Raw genomic sequence first — 18,110 nt, forward strand, 5'->3', positions numbered from 1 at the left:
TAGGTAGAGATTTCTAGATAGAGATTAGAGTCTATTCTGTGTCCCATTGTCTCTGCAGGCCCAGCAAACATTTGTTTACCAAACATTTGCTTTTCTATCTCCATGTGAATTGCCTTCCTCTCCTTTAAAGTCCCAAACCACTACCCCCAACATCCTCTTTTGTCTTTAGCTGAAGATGGTGTTTAAAGTGAGGGTTCTGGGCATTTTAGTGAGTTACTCAGTTTTCCTGGGTATCTCCCACATAGACCTATTATTAAACTTCTGTTTGACTTTCTCCTGTTAATCAGTCTCATGTCAATTTCATTCTTCGATCAGCCAGAAGAATGTAGAAGGATAAAGGAAAATTTCTTCTTCCTGGACACATGCATCTCAATCTACAATTGGAAGAAGAAAAGTCTTGGGGTGAAATGGAGCTCCTAGGAAATGATTTTGGATAAGAAATGAAAACAAATCTTTCTCACGTCTGTCTTTCTTGTGAACGTCTATTCTGTTTTTCATTAGTCATCTATATAAATAGAGCCATAATCGACTGCTCAGTGCTAAAAATAAGTGTATGTTCACATAGAGGACTGCAGTTATTGCAGGAGTTGCATAATATTCATAAAAGCCTTCCACATTTCCTCTTCGGGATACACCTAGACCAAGTTTTATAAAGTTCGGCAACTGAATTTATCATTGCATATAAGTGCTATTTGTTGTTTCTAGTAGCAAAAATCTGGATATAACCCAACTGTCCATTAATAGAGAAAAAAATTAGTACATTATGACATTATGATCTGGCTATCATATGGGATTTGTACAGGAATTAAAAAGAATGACTTAAGACTTGACCTGGAGGAATCTCCAAGTTATTGTCAGTAATTGTTTTGTTTTGTTTTTTTTTCTGGAAGTAATTGGTTTTTTTTTTTTTTAGCACATGCTCATAAAATTTTAACTACAGAAGGAAAATATCATCTATTTGTTACAGAACATGTACTATGAGCCTACCTGTTACACAGGCTGGCATACACCTGTACTCAATAAAAGTTAATTTCTTGGGGGCATTATTTGATTTCCCAATTGTGGAGAGATGCAAGGGCTAAACAAAATATGAACTAGATGACTGGAGGGCTCTAGTGATTAAAATTGGTTTGTTGGAATTCTCATTAGAGAAGACTGAAATGATGTACTGGGATGTGACCCAGAAATCTCCTGGCTGCCTGTTCTGGTGATATTGTGGAATTTGATTCTTGATTCCACTGGGTGTTGTGCCTTAGTAATGAATATAATAGCCAGGGAGACAGCCAGAGAGTGATACAGTAAGTTTCACACTGCAACCTTCTTCAATAATAGTAGCTAATGATAATCAGTGTTCTATTTGCTCCTACTTTTATACTTAGAAATGACCACCATTTCTTTCATACCACCATTTTCCATTTATTAGCAATACAGAGGAAATACCAATAGCACCAATCAAAAATGAATCCACATGATGTGTTTTATCCTTACAGCTGTAATAACTAGTAACTAACATGGATTGGAAAGCACTTTGCAAATGTAAAAAGTGCTGTACACACACATTATAATTATCATCATTAATAAATTAGCCCAATTCTCCTAGTATTCAAAAGGCACGTAAGGTCAGATACATGGGTTTCAGTGGGGCAAAATGATCACAACCTACAATGTAGCAATGATTCACATGTGTTAGCAAGAAGTTTTACCCCATGCAATCCTGCAGAGCTGAAGTTACACACCCTTCAAAAAATGGGAGAATGAAGCTAAAAGTAGACAAAACAGGTTTTTTTTTTTTTTTAGATTTAATGCTTTTGCTTTAATAACAGACTCCTACCTCTTTTATGCTAACTTTTAAAAGATAATATAATCAAACTTCTTAAACCGTACATTTAAACAAAATTAAAATTTCTTATTTAAGGTTGGCAGTAAATTTTATTATTTTCTATGAGCTGATATTCCAGGTATTGTTAGAATTTCAAAGCATTCTGCAACTTCAAAGAGGTCAAATTGGTAAATTTTGTGCTTGCACACACCCTCAGGGAATATCTTCAGTATGTATTCCAGAATTGTTACTAGAAAAAAACAGCTTTATCCATTCCCTTGCCAGCCAGAGTCTTGGCAAGAGATGGCTCTTGGCTGACCACAAATAAAATTCCTTGAATCACCAGTATCTTGATTTAAGAAAGAAATTTTACTATGTCTTTCATACACAAAAGCTGATTAACAATGGTTAAAAAAACACTACTCCACTTTTTCACAGGTGTACAAAAGGAAATATAATGGAATTACATTCAACAATAAAGCTTAAAGTTCACTCTAGGTAATAGTTGCAATAACATTCACATACACAAGCACAGAGTAAATATATTTCAGGAGTCTTATAATAGCATACAGCATACATATGGGAGATTGAGTTTAGGTAATATCATAGGTGTTAGCAAGATTAGCAATTCAGAGTGTTATAGAAAAGGAAAACTAAACCAAAGAGAAGGTGTTGGCTAGCACTCCAAGACAAATCACAGAATTCGAGGATTGAAAAGTCTGCTCACTGTTATGTACGAGAAAACAATATTTTTCTTCAATTTCTGGGTCTTGACAGAGATGGCTAGAGAAGGTTGTGTATTCAAAGTGCACATAATTGTTTTTTAGAAAAGAGAGAGAGAGAAAGATCCTTTTATTTAGTAATTAATACATGCAAGAGGCAGCCCCAGAGTGACCTGAAAGAGTAAAGCTGTGATTGGCAGGTGGCCGGTATAATACAGATGTTTCAGGCAATTCTCTTAAAGCACTTCTGTAGCAGCAATGATCATTTAAATGGCTGTAGACAGAATTCTCTTTCGAGGATAGTTTAGGGGAGTTGTATTAATCATATTTCTCTTTAAAGATTTATAGTTATAGATTTGCTCTTTTTTAAATAAATCTATCAAACAACAAACAGCATAAAGTGAGGTGTTGGGGTTTTCTTTTGCTTTTGCATATGTGTTGTTGGAAAAGGATCTGACCTTTTCATAACATTGTGTGCAAAAGAATTTTTAATAAAGTGAGCACAAGGACATATACAGGAAACACATCAGATCTGCTTCTGTTGCCCTGGTTGGCACCCCCCATGAAACACTGAACTACAGGCTTGTAGGTAAAAATGCAGGTTTTAGGTATAATGATACCACAGCCAAGAGACTTAGGGATTCCTAAAGCCTTGTCAGTGGAGGGAATTTTGTCTGCTAGAGGGTGGCCACCACCTCTTGAGTTGTAAAGATTTAGAAAGTCTGGTCCTTTTTCATTTCATACTTCCCATTGTTGATTTGCCTTTGTTTCCCAACCCTCCTAATCTAACCTGGCCCATCCCAGCCAACATCTGACACTCACCTATCCCCGGTGGCCACACATACCCAGTAGCCACAGACACTCAAGCTGCTCAATCTCAAAACCTTTCAGCCTGCCCTGCAAGTGTCATCAAGACAGGATCCCCGGAGCACAGGGCAGAGAGTCCAACCTCTCACTGGCGGGGCTGGGAAGCCTCTCCTTTGCGGCGGAGGAGAAAGGAAACTTGGGTCTGCTTTTTAGGTTCTGCAAACAAGCCAGAGTGGAGAGAAAGAGTTAACACCAGACTTAGCAAAGCTTTTAAGACAAAAACCTGTTAAATGTGATCTAGACAGACACAGGGAACTTTCTGCAGATTTCTGAGGTCTATAAGAGAGGGTCTGTGTGGATAGGAGAAAGGAGTAGGGAGTTGCTACATGGGAGAGGTCTGCCATTATTACAAAAATTGGCTAAGTGGCTTGTTTCCATTAGATGACCTCACTGGTCACTGTTGTCAGTCGTGCTGTTCCCTTTCTCTTTTTTCTCCTGGGTCTTGTTACCCTTCTTCTTTTTCTTCTTTTTCTTGGTCTCCTCCTTTTTGCCGAAGGTTATGAAGTCACTTTTGTCAATTTGGCTGTTAGTAGGCTCCTGCCGGATGGAGATGATTGCAGGAGATCCTGGGATAATGAATTTGTCTGGCAACTCACCGGGACCAGATTGTTTGGGGTTGCCTGGTCCGTATTTAAAGGTCCAGCTGTTGCTGTTGACACCAGCCCCGACTGGAGGGGATACCTCTCCTGCCTCTGGTTCTGCAAGACAAAACACTGCAAGTCAGTCACAGAGTCAACATACATCTTCCATGTGCCACACTGAACACAGGAGAGGGTGCACAGACAGGCACAGCACCCATGAAATCATGGGTTATTTCTTCAAGCCTAGGGCAAGGCCAGTGTTTAGAAACAAGCAGGAAGGCAGATTTTTTTCACCACTGGGTCCATAAATCTAAGTTTCTAATAACATATTTTTGGTTCTTTGTGAAGAATTCCCTAAAGAATATCTGGTTGTGATTACGCTGCCTGGGAGTGGGGCAGGAAATGTACTGGATTAAAGTAGAATATGCAATAAAATACCCAGGAATAAATTTAACCAAGAAGATGAAAGACTGGTACACTGGAAACTTTACAACATTTATGAAATAAGTTGAAGAAGACAGAAACAAGTGGAAAGATATTCCATGCTCATGGATTAGAAAAATTAATATTGCTAAAATGCCCATACTACTCAAAGCAATCTACAGAAAAGCAATTCTTATCAAAATTCCAATGGCATTTTTCACAGAAATAGAACAATCAATCCTAAGATTTGTATGGAACCACAAAAGAACCCAGTAGACAAATTCTTTGTCTTTGTTTGTTTGTATTGTATTGTTTGTTTGTATAGTTATTGCATTGTGTGGCATGCAGAATCTTAGTTCCCTGACCACAGATCAAATTCGTGCCCTCCTGCAGTAGAAGTGCAGAGTCTTAAGCACTGGACTGCCAGGGAAATCTCAGCCAAAGCATTCTTGAGAAAAAAGAACAAAGCTGGAGGCATGAAGCTTCTAAACTATATTATGAAGCTAATTAATCAAAACAGTATGACATAAAAAGACACAGAGATAAATGGAAGAGAATACAGAGCCCAAAAATAAACTCAGCAAAAATGGTCAATTAATGACAAACAAGCCAAGAATATACAATGGGAAAAGATCAGCAGCTTCAATAAATGATGCTGGAAAAAATGGACAGCCACATACAAAAGAATGAAACTGGGCCTCTATCTTACACCATATACAAAAATTAACTCAAAATGGATTACAAATTTGAACGTAAGACCTGAAACCATAAAACTCCTAGAAGAAAACATAAACAGTAAGCTTTTTACCATCAGTCTTAACAATGATTTTTTTTATTCTGATAACAAAAGTAAAAACAAACAAATTACATTACATCAAACTAAAAGACTTCTGCACAAAGAAGGAAGCCAACAAAATGAAAAAGGCAACCTATGGAATGGGAGAAAAAAATTGCAAATTCTACATCTGATAAGGGGTTAGTATCCAAAATATATAAAGCAGTCATAGAATTCAATATCAAAATAATCCCAAACTATCTGATTAAAAAGTGGAAAGAAGATCTGAATAGACATTTTCCCAAAGAAAACCTGTTAGAATGACTGCTACCAAAAAAACACTAGAAATAGCAAGTGTCGGTGAGGGTATGGAGAAAAGGGATCCCTTGTGCACTGTTGGTGGCAATGCAAATTGGCACAGTCACTATGGAAAAGAATACAGAGATTCCTCAAAAAATTAAAAATAGAGCCAGCATATGATCCAGCAATTCTACTTCTGGGCATGTATCTGAAGAAAGCATAAACACTATCTTGAAAAGATATATGTACCCCATGTTCATTGCAGCATTATTTACAGTAGGCAAGATATGGAAGCAATTTAAGTATCTACTGGTTCATGAATAAAGAAAATGTGATGGATATATATAAAGTTCAGCCATAAAAAAGAATGACATCCTACCCTTTGTGACAACATGAATGGACCTCAAGGGCATTATGCTAAGTGAAATAAATCAATATTTAAATATTTGACAAAATAACACAGAGAAAGACAAATACATATAATGTCACATACATGGCATATAAAAAAAACAAAACAACTGGCTTATAGATACAAAAGACAGACCGCTGGTTGCTAGAGGTGGGGTGTAGTGATGGTGGTGATGGTGAGGGTGCCAAAAGGTTCAAACTTACAGTTATAGTATAAGTTGGTCGTGGGGATGTAATGTACAGTAACTACAGTTACTAACACTGTATTGCAGATTTGAAAGCTGCTAAAAGATGAGATCTTAAAAGTTCTCATCATCATAAAAATGTTTTTGTAACTATGTGTACTGACAGAGGTTAACTAGTCGTATTGTGATCATTTTCCTACATATACAGGTAGTAATCCATATTGTACACCTGAAACTGATATAATATTATGTGTCAATTATATCTCAATTAAAAATAAAAGATATATATGGGTGCTGTGCTTAGTCACTCAGTCGTGTCTGACTCTTTATGACTCCATGGCCTGTAGCCCCCCAGGCTCCTCTGTCCATGGATATTCTTCAGGCAAGGATACTGGAGTGGGTTGCCATGTCCTTCTCCAGGGGATCTTCCCAACCCAGGGATCAAACCCAGGTCTCCCACATTGCAGGTGGATTCTTTGCCAACTGAGCCATCAGGGAAGCCCCAAAATATTATAGGACTGAGAGGCAAAAATCATTAATCACACTTGAGAAATTCAAACAAGATTCCAAAAGAGAAGTGAAATTTGCATGGAGATTTGAGGAAAAAGATTATGCATCCACAGGGGTTCCCAATGCAAGAATTTTCCAAGAGTCTTCTAATGGAAGACACACCTAAAGTGCACCAGAGACATCTAGAAGAGTAGAAGTCAGAGCTGGAGAAGTGTCTGGGCAAAGTGATCCCAAGGGCCATGACACTGGAACTCTTTGGCACCACAGAAGGCTCGTGTATCTGACACTGCTCCTTTGGAGAAGCCATGAACCGCCAGACAAATGGTTTATGTTTGACTGGAGTTTGGGATTCTCTGCATGTGCTATCTCCATCTCCCTACCTCCCATCACTTGTCAATCTCCTCTAATTTGGCATCCTTGAGCACTGCTTTTCTAACACTGCTCACAGCAAGCTCACTAATTGTATTATTTCCAAAGCCAGTGATCACATTTTAGTCACATCTTACTGAACTTCTCAGCAGCATTAGTTTCAAACCTTCTTGAAACATTTATTTATTTATTGGCCATGCTGCATGGCATCCAGGATCTCTGTTCCTTGACCAGGGTTCGAACCCATGTCCCCTGTATTGGGCACAGAGACCTAACCACTTTCCCACCAGGGCAGTCCTGAAAGACTTATGTTTAATGAGTTGCTAGTAAAACTATTCTCCTGACCCTTCTCTCGGGCTGTTAGTTTCCTCACAAGATACTGTTCATCTAATGCGCTGAAGCTTCCTTGGGTTTGGTCCTAGACTTTTTCTTCTTCTTTCTCTTCACTCTCTCCTTTTGGGATCTCAGCCTGTCCATGGGTATACACACCATCTAAATATGCTGATGAGATACAAATTCAAAGTCCACAGGTCTCTCCAATCTCATGTATTCAATTGCCTGTCTGGTATCTCCTCTTGGCAGTCTCATGGGCATCTCAAACAGAAGCAATCTGAAATCAAACTCATGATTCTTCTCCTCTGTTCCCTTCTAAATCTCTCATCTCAGTCGATGATACTCCATTCACTCCAATGCTCAAGGCAGAAATCCAGAGTCATTATTCATTTGTCTCTATTCTTCATTTGTAATATACCAACACTTGTCATTTCAGCCTCCTAGATGTAACCAGTGTCCTCTTCTCCCCAACTTCACTGCTGCTACCTTTTTTCAAGATACCACTACTACATCTTGTTTGTGAATTACAACAATTACAGCCTCTTCCTTGCTCAAACTGCTTCTACTTCTGCCTCTCTCTAATCTTCCACACAGCTGGAGTTACCTTGATTCCTTTAAGTCTTTCTCCCTTTTAAAAGTACTGAAGTATAATATACACAGTAAAATCCTTTAAAAATAGAAATTATTTTATATCACTTCCCTTACTTAAAATTATTTGAATGTTTTCTATTGCCTTGAGAAAAAAAAAATCAAACTCCTTAACATGGTATATAAGGCCCTTCAATAACCTGTTTTTTTTATTCTCCAATTTCATCTACAAGTCTCCCTCTTACCACTATCTTCCAGCCACACAAGTTTTCTTTCAATTCCTTAATACCCCTTGGGATTGTTTTTGCCTCGAGGCCTGTACACATACGGTCTCCTTTTGCCTGAATGATCTCCCCTTCATGCTTAGACTCTCATTCTTCAAGTCTGCGCTTAATTGGAACCTCTTCAGACAGGCACTCTACAGTCATCCTAGCCAAGCAGCACCTCCCTTCACCTCTATCACTGTAAAGTCCAGAGAAGCAGAAAATATATCTGTTTTATTCACCAATGTGTAGCCAGTGTCTAGCACAATTCCTGTCCCATAACGGGTACTTGATAAATACTTGCTAGATGGATGAATGAAAGGACTGATGTGAGAAATGGAAGTGGTGCCAGTTCCTCAGTAGCTCAAACAACTTCCCTCTGCTGCACTTTGGAGTCCCTAAAGACAATTAGGAAATGCATGTGAAGTGCTGAGGCTATCTCCAGCCCACTGTAAGAGCCCAACAAATGGAATCACACACAGGCAATATACAAGGCACAGCTCTCAGGGCTAGAAGTGCAGGGTAAAGATACTGCAGATTTAGTCCAAATACCAGCAGACAGTAGGGAAAGGGGGTAGAAGAGTTTCTTCTCTCCCATAAACTCCTGTGCTTCACCATGCTTCCCTGGCAGAGCTGACAATATAGCTGTTTGGAAGAGGGCATGTGTGTGTGTGCAAAGTCACTTCAGTCGTGTCTGACTCTGCCACCCCATGTTCTGCAGCCCACCAGACTCCTCTGTCCATGGGACTCTCCAGGCAAGAATACTTTAGTGGGCTGCCATTTCCTCCTCCAGGGCATTTTTCTGACCCAGGGATCAAACTTGTGTCTCTTATACTGGCACGCAGGTTCTGTACCGCTACTGCCACCTGGGAAGCCCGTTGGACAGATAGCAGTAGATATTTTGTCCCCAAGACTGATTTCTTTGATTCACCTAAGATAACCAGATCTGCAATTGCACTCACCCAGAATCTGCCTGTTGACCTTTCAATTACAGGCCTACCTCCGAGAGACTGAGACAAAAGTGGGAAATGTATTTAAAAGCCCCTGACTTGGCGTCTAGGAGAACTCAGTTTCAAAGCCACTCCACAGCCCTTCAATTGCTCTCAAAGCTTAGGATGGAAATTTTTTCTGACCACAGCCAGGACCCTGCATGAGGCCTTCAGGATGGTTATCTGGAGAAGCCAAGCTCAGAGATATTTTTATCTTGTGGAGTTAAGGGACCTGAATGACTATGCCTGTTGGCAGAAACAGCCCCTCACAGCTGGACTGCTAAGAGTTAATGAGCTTCTTTTATACGTTACTGAGCTTCTGCGCCTGTGCTGGGAGTCTTGGTTGGGTCTGACTCAGCTTCCACTCTAAGAAGCAATCAGAGAACCATTCAGGTACATCCTCCCCATATTCAGCTTCTGCAGAGCAGAACAGGATCTGGTTTCTCCAGCGTCTCCTGGATCCTTGTACTCAACCTATTCAGGCCAATGTATGCGCAAACATCTCTGAGGGTTCATTTGGATGAAATAACAGCATAAAGGATCTGGCAAACAACATTTACTGACCTCTTCATTTGAGTCCCTTTTGACCAAGAGCACTGAAACCCTTGGCTGACTTTGTTTATAAAATACTGTGACTTTGGGGGCAGAATCAAGGAGATACTTGAGGAGAGTATCTCATGAGACAGATGAGAAAGAAAGATGAGTAAAAGATGAGAAGGAAAACATACCTTTTCTGCCCCTAACCCCATCCCAGGGCCAGTCCCAGGTGAGTCAAAGGAATGCTTCCTCTTTCTGTACTGTCTCCCTTCCCCTTCCTGGGACCTCCCACAGGTCCCCTCCCCTCTGCTCCCAGGGACCCAGCACACTGGCTGACAAAGACAAAACTGAGACAAGCCACAACCCAAATTAATGGATCTACTAGAGTCTTAAAATTCTTAAAGAGATGGGAATATCAGACCACCTTACCTTCCTCCTGAGAAACCTGTATGCAGGTCAAGAAGCAACAGTTAGAACTGTACATGGAACAGACTGGTTCTAAACTGGGAAAGGAGTATGTCAAGGCTATATATTGTCAGCCTGCTTATTTAACTTATATGCACAGTACATCATGCAAAATGCCAGGCTGGATAAAGTACAAGCTGGAATCAAGATTGCTGGGAGAAATATCAATGACCTCAGATATGCAGATGACACCACCCTTATGGCAGAGAGCAAAGAGGAACTAAAGAGCCTCTTGATGAAAGTGAAAGAGCAGAGTGAAAAAGCTGGCTTAAAGTTCAACATTCAGAAAACTAAGATCATGGCATCCACTCCCATCACTTTATGGCAAACAGATGGGGAAACAAAGGAAACAGTGACAGACTTTCTTTTCTTGGGCTCCAAAATCACTGCAGATGGTGACTGCAGCCATGAAATTAAAAGACACTTGCTCCTTGGAAGAAAAGCTATGACCAACCTAGATAGCAAGAGACAGGAGGAGAAGGGGACAACAGAGGACAAGATGGTTGGATGGCATCACCGACTCAAAAGACATGAGTTTGAGAAAGCTCCGGGAGCTGGTGATGGACAGGGAAGCCTGGCGTGCTGCAGTCCATGGAGTCACAGAGTCAGACATGAGTGACTGACTGAACTGAACTGAGTCCTCAGAAGAGGGCTTCTGACAGACATCAACCCTTCCCTGACGTTCAGATTACAACCAAATGGAATTTAAAAGTTTAATAGTGAAAGTGTTAGTCTGCTCAGTTGTGTCCAACTCTTCACAACCACCATGGACCATAGCCCACTAGACTCCTCCGTCCATGGGATTCTCCAGGCAAGAATACTGGAGTGGGTTGCCATTTCCTTCTCCAGGGGATCTTCCCAACCCAGGGATTGAACTCCGGTTCCCTGCATTGCAGGCAGATTCCTTACTGCCTGAGCCACCAGGGAAGCCCCAAAAGTTTAACAGAGTACGATCATAATTATACATTAAATATAGATTTTGCTTTTTTTTATATTGACTGGTTTATCCACAATAGGTAGGGATACTTTAAAAAATTCAAACAACATACTTTTTTTTTTTACACAAAGACATATAGATCTGCAACTTTTAAAAAAAACTGCCTTCTAGGGGTAGCTGACCACTTCATTTAGCAGTAATCCATGTTAGGCACTCCCCTTAGGCAAACATTCCCAACTTTTCTTCTTTCATGCTAAACTAACTCTGACTGGAGTTTAGCCTCAGTGACTAGGAATGATTAAGCTGGAGGCTTTGCCAATGCAGATGCCAGGGAAGGTCCTAAAGATTGTGAAGCAAATGCCAGACTTGTAAACTCACCCCCGATTCCCATTCTAATCTGTCTGTACAATCAGTTAAGGCCAGAAGCAGTTTATCTGATTTATACTGACTTTCAGTTCAACTCAGTTCAGTTCAGTTCAGTCGCTCAGTCATGTCTGACTCTGCGACCCCATAAACCGCAGCATGCCAGGCCTCCCTGTCCATCACCAATTCCCGGAGTCTACCCAAACTCATGTCCATTGAGTTGGTGATGCCATCCAACCATCTCATCCTGTCATCCCCTTTTCTTCCTGCCCTCAATCTTTCCCAGCATCAGGGTCTTTTCAAATGAGTCAGCTCTTCGCGTCAGGTGACCAAAGTATTGGAGTTTCAGCTTCAACATCAGTCCTTCCAATGAACACCCAGGACTGATCTCCTTTAGGATGGACTGCTTGGATCTCCTTGCAGTCCAAGGGACTCTACTTAACAGAACCACCCGCAGTCATTTTGACTAAGGATATTACTTTCAGGAAAGTTCTTAGAGGGGCAAACCTAGAAAATGTTGGAGGGATTTTAATTCTCTTTTCCTCTCTTCCTCTTGTTTTGCTCTTCTGAACTTGAGGGCTTGCTCTGGTTCTATCACTTAAGGGTACCTGTGTGTGTGTGTGTGTGTGTGCGTGTTTACCACTCAGTCGTGTCTGACTCTTGCAACCCCATGGCCTGTAGCCCGTTAGGCTCCTCTGTCCATGGAATTCTCCAGGCAAGAATACTGGAGTGAGTAGCTCTGTTCTCCAGGGGATCTTCTCAACCCAGGGACCAAACCCAGGCTTCTGCATTGCAAGCAGATTTCTTTACCATTTAAGCCACCAGGGAAGCCCTTAAGGGTATCTAGACCTAGGCAATTTATAGAAAAAGCTCTGAGCCTCAGTTGCCTCAGGCATAAAATGGAGGTGATCACCTTTCGGTCTCCATCAGTCATGAATTAGTTAACATTCACTCTGCCTTCCTGTGTGTGTGGCACCCAGCTAAGCAGATTTGCATGCAATATAATTTCTACTCTTCACAAGAACCACAGGAAGTAGATACGACCAATATCTATGTCTGCTTTATAAATATGTCAGTTTTATAAATGAAGATACTGAAGATCAATCAAGAGTTACTAACTGTGGAGCCTGGGACTCAAATCTAGGGAGTCTCACTCGTCATGAGACCCACATCCTGAGCTGTATACGACGGCTCTGTGAAAACCCTGAGGCATTATACAAGTATAGCAATTTCTACGGCTGTATCTCTTTAGTCACCCACTTGGGAGATGGCGATGCAGGCAGGAGCTTCTCTCTAAGAGAGCATAAGTGGAAAGACTTGTGCAGTTGGGGGGAGGGGTGCCTGAGGGAGTGAGTGCTCAGCTCAGGAAAATCACCGCCCAGCCTGCAGGTTTCAGCCCCTCCCCTTCGCGCCCCATTCATCCTTTTGTTACCATCTCTGGGATTCTGGTACTGAGGTTAATAAAGAGCTTCCAGGAAACCCATCATTTTGATTAAAGCCAGGGACTGTCTTGCCAGACAGCACTCTGGAGCCTGCCTACCGCCCACTCCGTTCTGTCGGTGCAGCCAGCAAAGGCTATTAAATGATTACAGGCGTTTCCGGCTCCGCTAGACAGCTCCCCTGGATTGCTTGTTCTCCCGCGGACTTGGGCTGCTGCTGGTGCCTCTGGCTGCCCAGGGAAGGGTCAGGGCACAGAAGGCTGCGCAGATTCTGGGTTTGCAAATGAACATCCAGGCTTTCTGCACAGCGGGCATCTCGCTTCTCCTGGACTTCTTTCCCAGCCTGCCAGCCACTGAGGCCTTTCAAGCAGCTCCAATTTCGTTGGAGCCTTCTGCAGCTTTGAGCAACCATTCCATCTCCCTCTCTATGTGTGCCTGTCTTTCTCTCTGTGTGTGTGTGTGTGTGAGAGAGAGAGAGTGTGCGTGTGTGTCGGTTTGTCTATCTCTCTCTCTCTGTCTCTCTCTACCAGAACTTGGCAGATTGCAGAATTATACACGCCCGGCCTGAATACATGCTCAGACCAAAAGGCAAAAAGTATCTGCCAGCACTGAAAGATTAGGATGTAAAACATCTCCAGCTGCCTCCCCCCTGCCTCCCCCCCGCCCCCACCGCTACTCCACCATCAGTGGGGTCTATGAATTGTTTAGATAAGCTCCACCTCCTCCCTCTTGCTGGATCCTTCATGAATGGCACAAAGTAAATCTGAGTAATTACAGCCCACAAAACACAGGGGAATGACGGTTGGAAACTCAAATCCTGTCCAGGATCATAGAGAGGGGAAGAAAGCGGAAACCACCTGGGCTAGCACTAACAGCATTTCCCCACAGCTTCTTCGTCCTTCAGTTGACAGTGGAAAGAATTTTCCATGGAAACTGGAGAATGTAAAAATATTTTTCCCTCTTCTCTTTAAGACTTTAGGGTCTATAATCATAGTACTAGGTCTAAATCTGGCTACACCATGTAAATTATGTGATGTTTAGCAAATAATTTAATTATCTCTGGGCTTCAGTTTTCATGTGTAAAGGAGTAATAGCATCCACCTCATAGGGCTGTCATAGGATTAAATGTAATTATTCTTGTATGTGTGTTTAGTTGCGCAGTCATGTCTGACTCTTTGTGACTCCATGGACTACACCCTACCAGGCTCCTCTGTTCATGGGATTTTTCAGGCAAGAATACTGGAGTAGGTTGCCATTTCCTTCTCCAGGGGATCTTCCTGACCCCGGGATCAAACCCTCATCTCCTGTGTCTTCTGTGCAGGCAGATTCTTTATCTGCAGAGTCATCAGTTATCCTTAGCACATAACACAGTGCCTGGCACAAAGTAAAAGTTCATCATCATTTTACCTGTTACTAAGACCAGAGTAACAGAAGATTGATGCGTTTCAGGAATATCAATTGATTGCTTACTATGGGCCAAGTACTTTATTAAGTACTTTGCATACGTATACATATATGAAAGTGAAGTTGCTCAGTCGATACGACTCTTTGCGACCTCATGGACTGTGGCCCACCAGGCTTCTCCATCCATGGAATTTTCCAGGCATGAGTACTGGAGTGGGTTACCATTTCCTTCTCCTATATATATATATTTATATATAAATTTTTAATATGTTTATTTATATATATATTAAAAATATAACATATATATATATATAAGATTTCCAATTTATAGATAAGGAAACTGAAGGCTTAAATTACAGCAAGATTATCTGCCTTAACTCAAATAGCAATTGGGTAACAAAGCTGAAAAATTATTCCTGTACTGATTCTCCAGCTCAGTAATAGAATTATTAATGTTTTTACTTCTATTAAACCTTGGGGATGGGGGAGAAGACAGAGCTGAGCTGATTCACAGGCCTAGCATCTTGATCCCCACAGTAGCTGGCAAAGGATGGTGTGTTTGTGTGATCAGAGAGAGTAGGCTTGGTGATGGAGAACTAATCTGATAGCCACTCCCCAGAGGCTGCCACTTCTGGGTGTTTCAGCCTCTTTGGGTGGGTTGAGAAGACTGTGTGGCTGCTTGGTGCCTCAGGCCACAGCTGGGCTAATTTTCAGTAATCTTGAAGCGGAAGCGATAAATACAGTGGCATATTTTTAAAGCCACAGCTCTTGCTTTGTGCCCAAAATAACTCTGCCATTTCTAGGTTAAGACTGTAAAGACATCACGTGCTGAGAACCCAGATTCAAAAATTGGAATGGCTGGTCTCAAATCTCCCTAGCTCTCCATAGTCAGCTAAAAAATAAATAAATAACATTTCTTCTGTGACCACCCCCCCCAACCCTCACCTAAGAGGGCTCAGACTACATGGTTCTCTCCACCTTATTTTCTCATCACTAATGTCCTCCAGGGTCTTGGGAGGGCAATTTCTTCTTACAATGCCCCCTGCTTAGCTTCTCTTATAACCAAGGGTAGCAGAATGCTTGAAATGAATGTTTGGGGGTCACACATTTTGAGTTGAATCCTAGTTTTAGCACTTATTTGTTGTGTAACCTTGAGCAAGCCACTTGGCCTCTCAGTATTCTTTCACATGTAAAACAAAGATAACAATATCCATCTAATGGGACTGTGATCATTAAAAGAGACTGCTCATAAATCACACAGAATAATATTTAGCATATGCAGAAACTGAAATAAAGGATACATATTATTCCTACATGGTAGTCCTCTAAGGAACCCGACTCTTCTAACAACTGATTCCCAGATGCAGGGCTTCCTGAAACTCTTTTCCAAGGGCCTTCCTCTCATCAGGCTCTGCCCCTCCCAGGGATCATTAAAACCAGCTAGCTGTGAAGTCTTCCAGCTTAGAAATGGTTGCTAGGTAGGAAACCATTCTCCAGAGCCCTCTGAAACAGGCAGAATGGAAGCAGCTTAGACAAGGTGGATGGCACCTTGGATTAGATACCAAAAGCCTTGGGTTCACATTGCAGCTCTGCTATTCTGCTTCCTACTATTTTCTACTACACTATGTGGGTGACACTGACTTGTAATTTCATCTATAAAATGAAAATAGTAGCGACCTCCCAGAGGCACTGTTATCCATTCAAGTAAATTTATTTATTACATACAATAAAGCAGATGTGGTGCTAGACATTAGGGTATAGGGTTAGGAATAATACTTGGACAGGTACCCTCACCTCAGAGAGTTACAGTGTAGAAAAGACAAGTAAATGAATAAATACAATATTGCTTTAAGGAATAAACAATGTAGAGAAACTCTGACATTGTTACAGCATTAGACTCGCTAGAGAGAGTGTGTTAGAGAAGGCAATGGCACCCCACTCCAGTACTCTTGCCTGGAAAATCCCATGGGCGGAGGAGCCTGGTAGGCTGCAGTCCATGGGGTCACTAAGAGTTGGACACAACTGAGCAACTTCACTTTCACTTTTCACTTTCATGCATTGGAGAAGGAAATGGCAACCCACTCCAGTGTTCTTGCCTGGAGAATCCCAGGGACAGAGGAGCCTGGTAGGAGGCCGTCTATGGGGTCGCACAGAGTTGCACAGAGTCAGAAAAGACTGAAGCGACTTAGCAGCAGCAGCAGCAGAGAGAGTGTGTGTAGAGGTTAAAGAGCACAGGCTGAGAAGTCAAAGAGCCTTGCTTTAGATCTTGGCATTTACTAGACAGATGTGTGACCTTAATTAACGCTAGGTGTCTCAGTTTCCTAAATATTAAAATAGGTGTAATCTGCTATATTTAAAATCAATAACCAACAATTTCCTACTGTATAGCACAGAACTCTGCTCAGTGTTACCTGGCAGCCTGGATAGGAGGGGTGTTTGGGAGAGAACGGATACATGTATATGTATGATTGAGTCCCTTTGCTGTGCACCTGAAACTAACATAACATTGGTAACCAGCTATACTCCGATATAAAATACAAGGCTTTTAAAAAAACAAAATAAAATGGGTATCATAACAGACTTATCTCTGAGGTGGTTATACAGATTAACAGAGTTAATACATATAAAGTGTTTCTTGGTAGCTCAGCTGATAAACAATCACCTGCAATGCAGGAGACCTTGGTTTGATTCCTGGGCTGGGAAGATCCTCTGCAGGAGGGATAGGCTACCCATTCCAGTATTTTCAGGCTTGCCTGGTGGCTCAGACATTAAAATCACCTACAATGCGGGAGACCTGGGTTCAATCCCTGAATTGGGAAGATTCCCTGGAGGGGGGCATGGCAATCCACTCAAATATTCGTGCCTGGAGAATCTCCATGGACAGAGGAGCCTGGCAGTCCACGGGGTAGCAAAGAGTCAGACACAACTGAGTGACTAAGCACAGCACAAAATATTTAGAACAATATGCGGCTTGAGTGCATAAAACATGGTTTAAGTGCTCAATACAGATGAGCTGTTACTATTATTAGTCACAAATAAATTCTCTCCTTTCTCTGCTCCAGGATTCTCAACCCTGAGGGCTAAGTCCCTGGAAGATCAGTGAGTTAAGTGACATAGAGGTGGGGGTTAGAGGGAGTGTATAACAAGTGTTACTGCTGCTGCTAAGTCGCTGCAGTCATGTCTGACTCTGTGCAACCCCATAGATGGCAGCCCACCAGGATCTCCCGTCCCTGGGATTCTCCAGGCAAGAGTACTGGAGTGGGGTGCCATTGCCTTCTCTGTATGTAGATGATAATAATTATCATTTTTGTCCTTTTATAATTAGAGAGAGAGAGATTAGAAAGAATACTAGGGCTTCCCTGGTGGCCCAGTGGTAAAGAATCTGCCTGCGAATGCAGAAGACACGGGTTCGATCCCTGACCTAGGAAGAGCCCACATGGTGCAGAACAGCTAAAGCCCTGCGCCAGGACTACTGAAGCCCAAGGGCCCTAGAGCCCGTGATCCGCAACAAGAGAAGCCGCCGTAATGAGAAGCCCATGCACCGCAACTTTACCGCAACTAGAGAGTAGCCCCCACTCTCTGCAACTAGAGAAAAGCCCATTTAGCAACAAAGACCTAGCATGGCCAAAAATAAGCAAATAAATAAAACCTTTTTAAAACAGAATACTAACCCACTCTACTTGATCAGTTGCAAGTTCAAAAACTAGCTCAAAACACTAGCTGAGACGAAATGTCCCTGCCCCAGGTAGCCTGGACCCAGGACCAGCTACATAACTTGCAGGGTTCACTGCAAAATGAAAATGGGGGGCCCCTTATTAAAAAAAGATTAAGAA

General features: G+C 41.9%; 1 protein-coding gene across 2 annotated transcripts in view; it reads right to left on the reverse strand.

Moving 5' to 3' along the window:
• Positions 1–1,395: 1,395 nt before the first annotated feature.
• Positions 1,396–18,110, reverse strand: part of PCDHAC2 (protocadherin alpha subfamily C, 2) — a 49,765-nt gene continuing 33,050 nt past the window's right edge. Inside the window, exons 4-5 of one of the 2 annotated variants that reach the window (XM_040239887.1) lie at positions 4,005–4,106; positions 1,396–3,564 (exon numbers count right to left, since the gene is read on the reverse strand). In XM_040239887.1, the coding sequence (XP_040095821.1) occupies positions 3,494–3,564; positions 4,005–4,106 (173 nt within the window). In that variant the 3' untranslated portion in view covers positions 1,396–3,493. Of the gene's footprint in view, positions 4,107–18,110 lie in introns of both variants that reach the window. The other variant, XM_040239886.1, reaches the window with a different exon arrangement.

This window comes from Oryx dammah, unplaced genomic scaffold, assembly GCF_014754425.2.
Source record: "Oryx dammah isolate SB20612 unplaced genomic scaffold, SCBI_Odam_1.1 HiC_scaffold_5, whole genome shotgun sequence".
NCBI lineage: Eukaryota > Metazoa > Chordata > Mammalia > Artiodactyla > Bovidae > Oryx > Oryx dammah.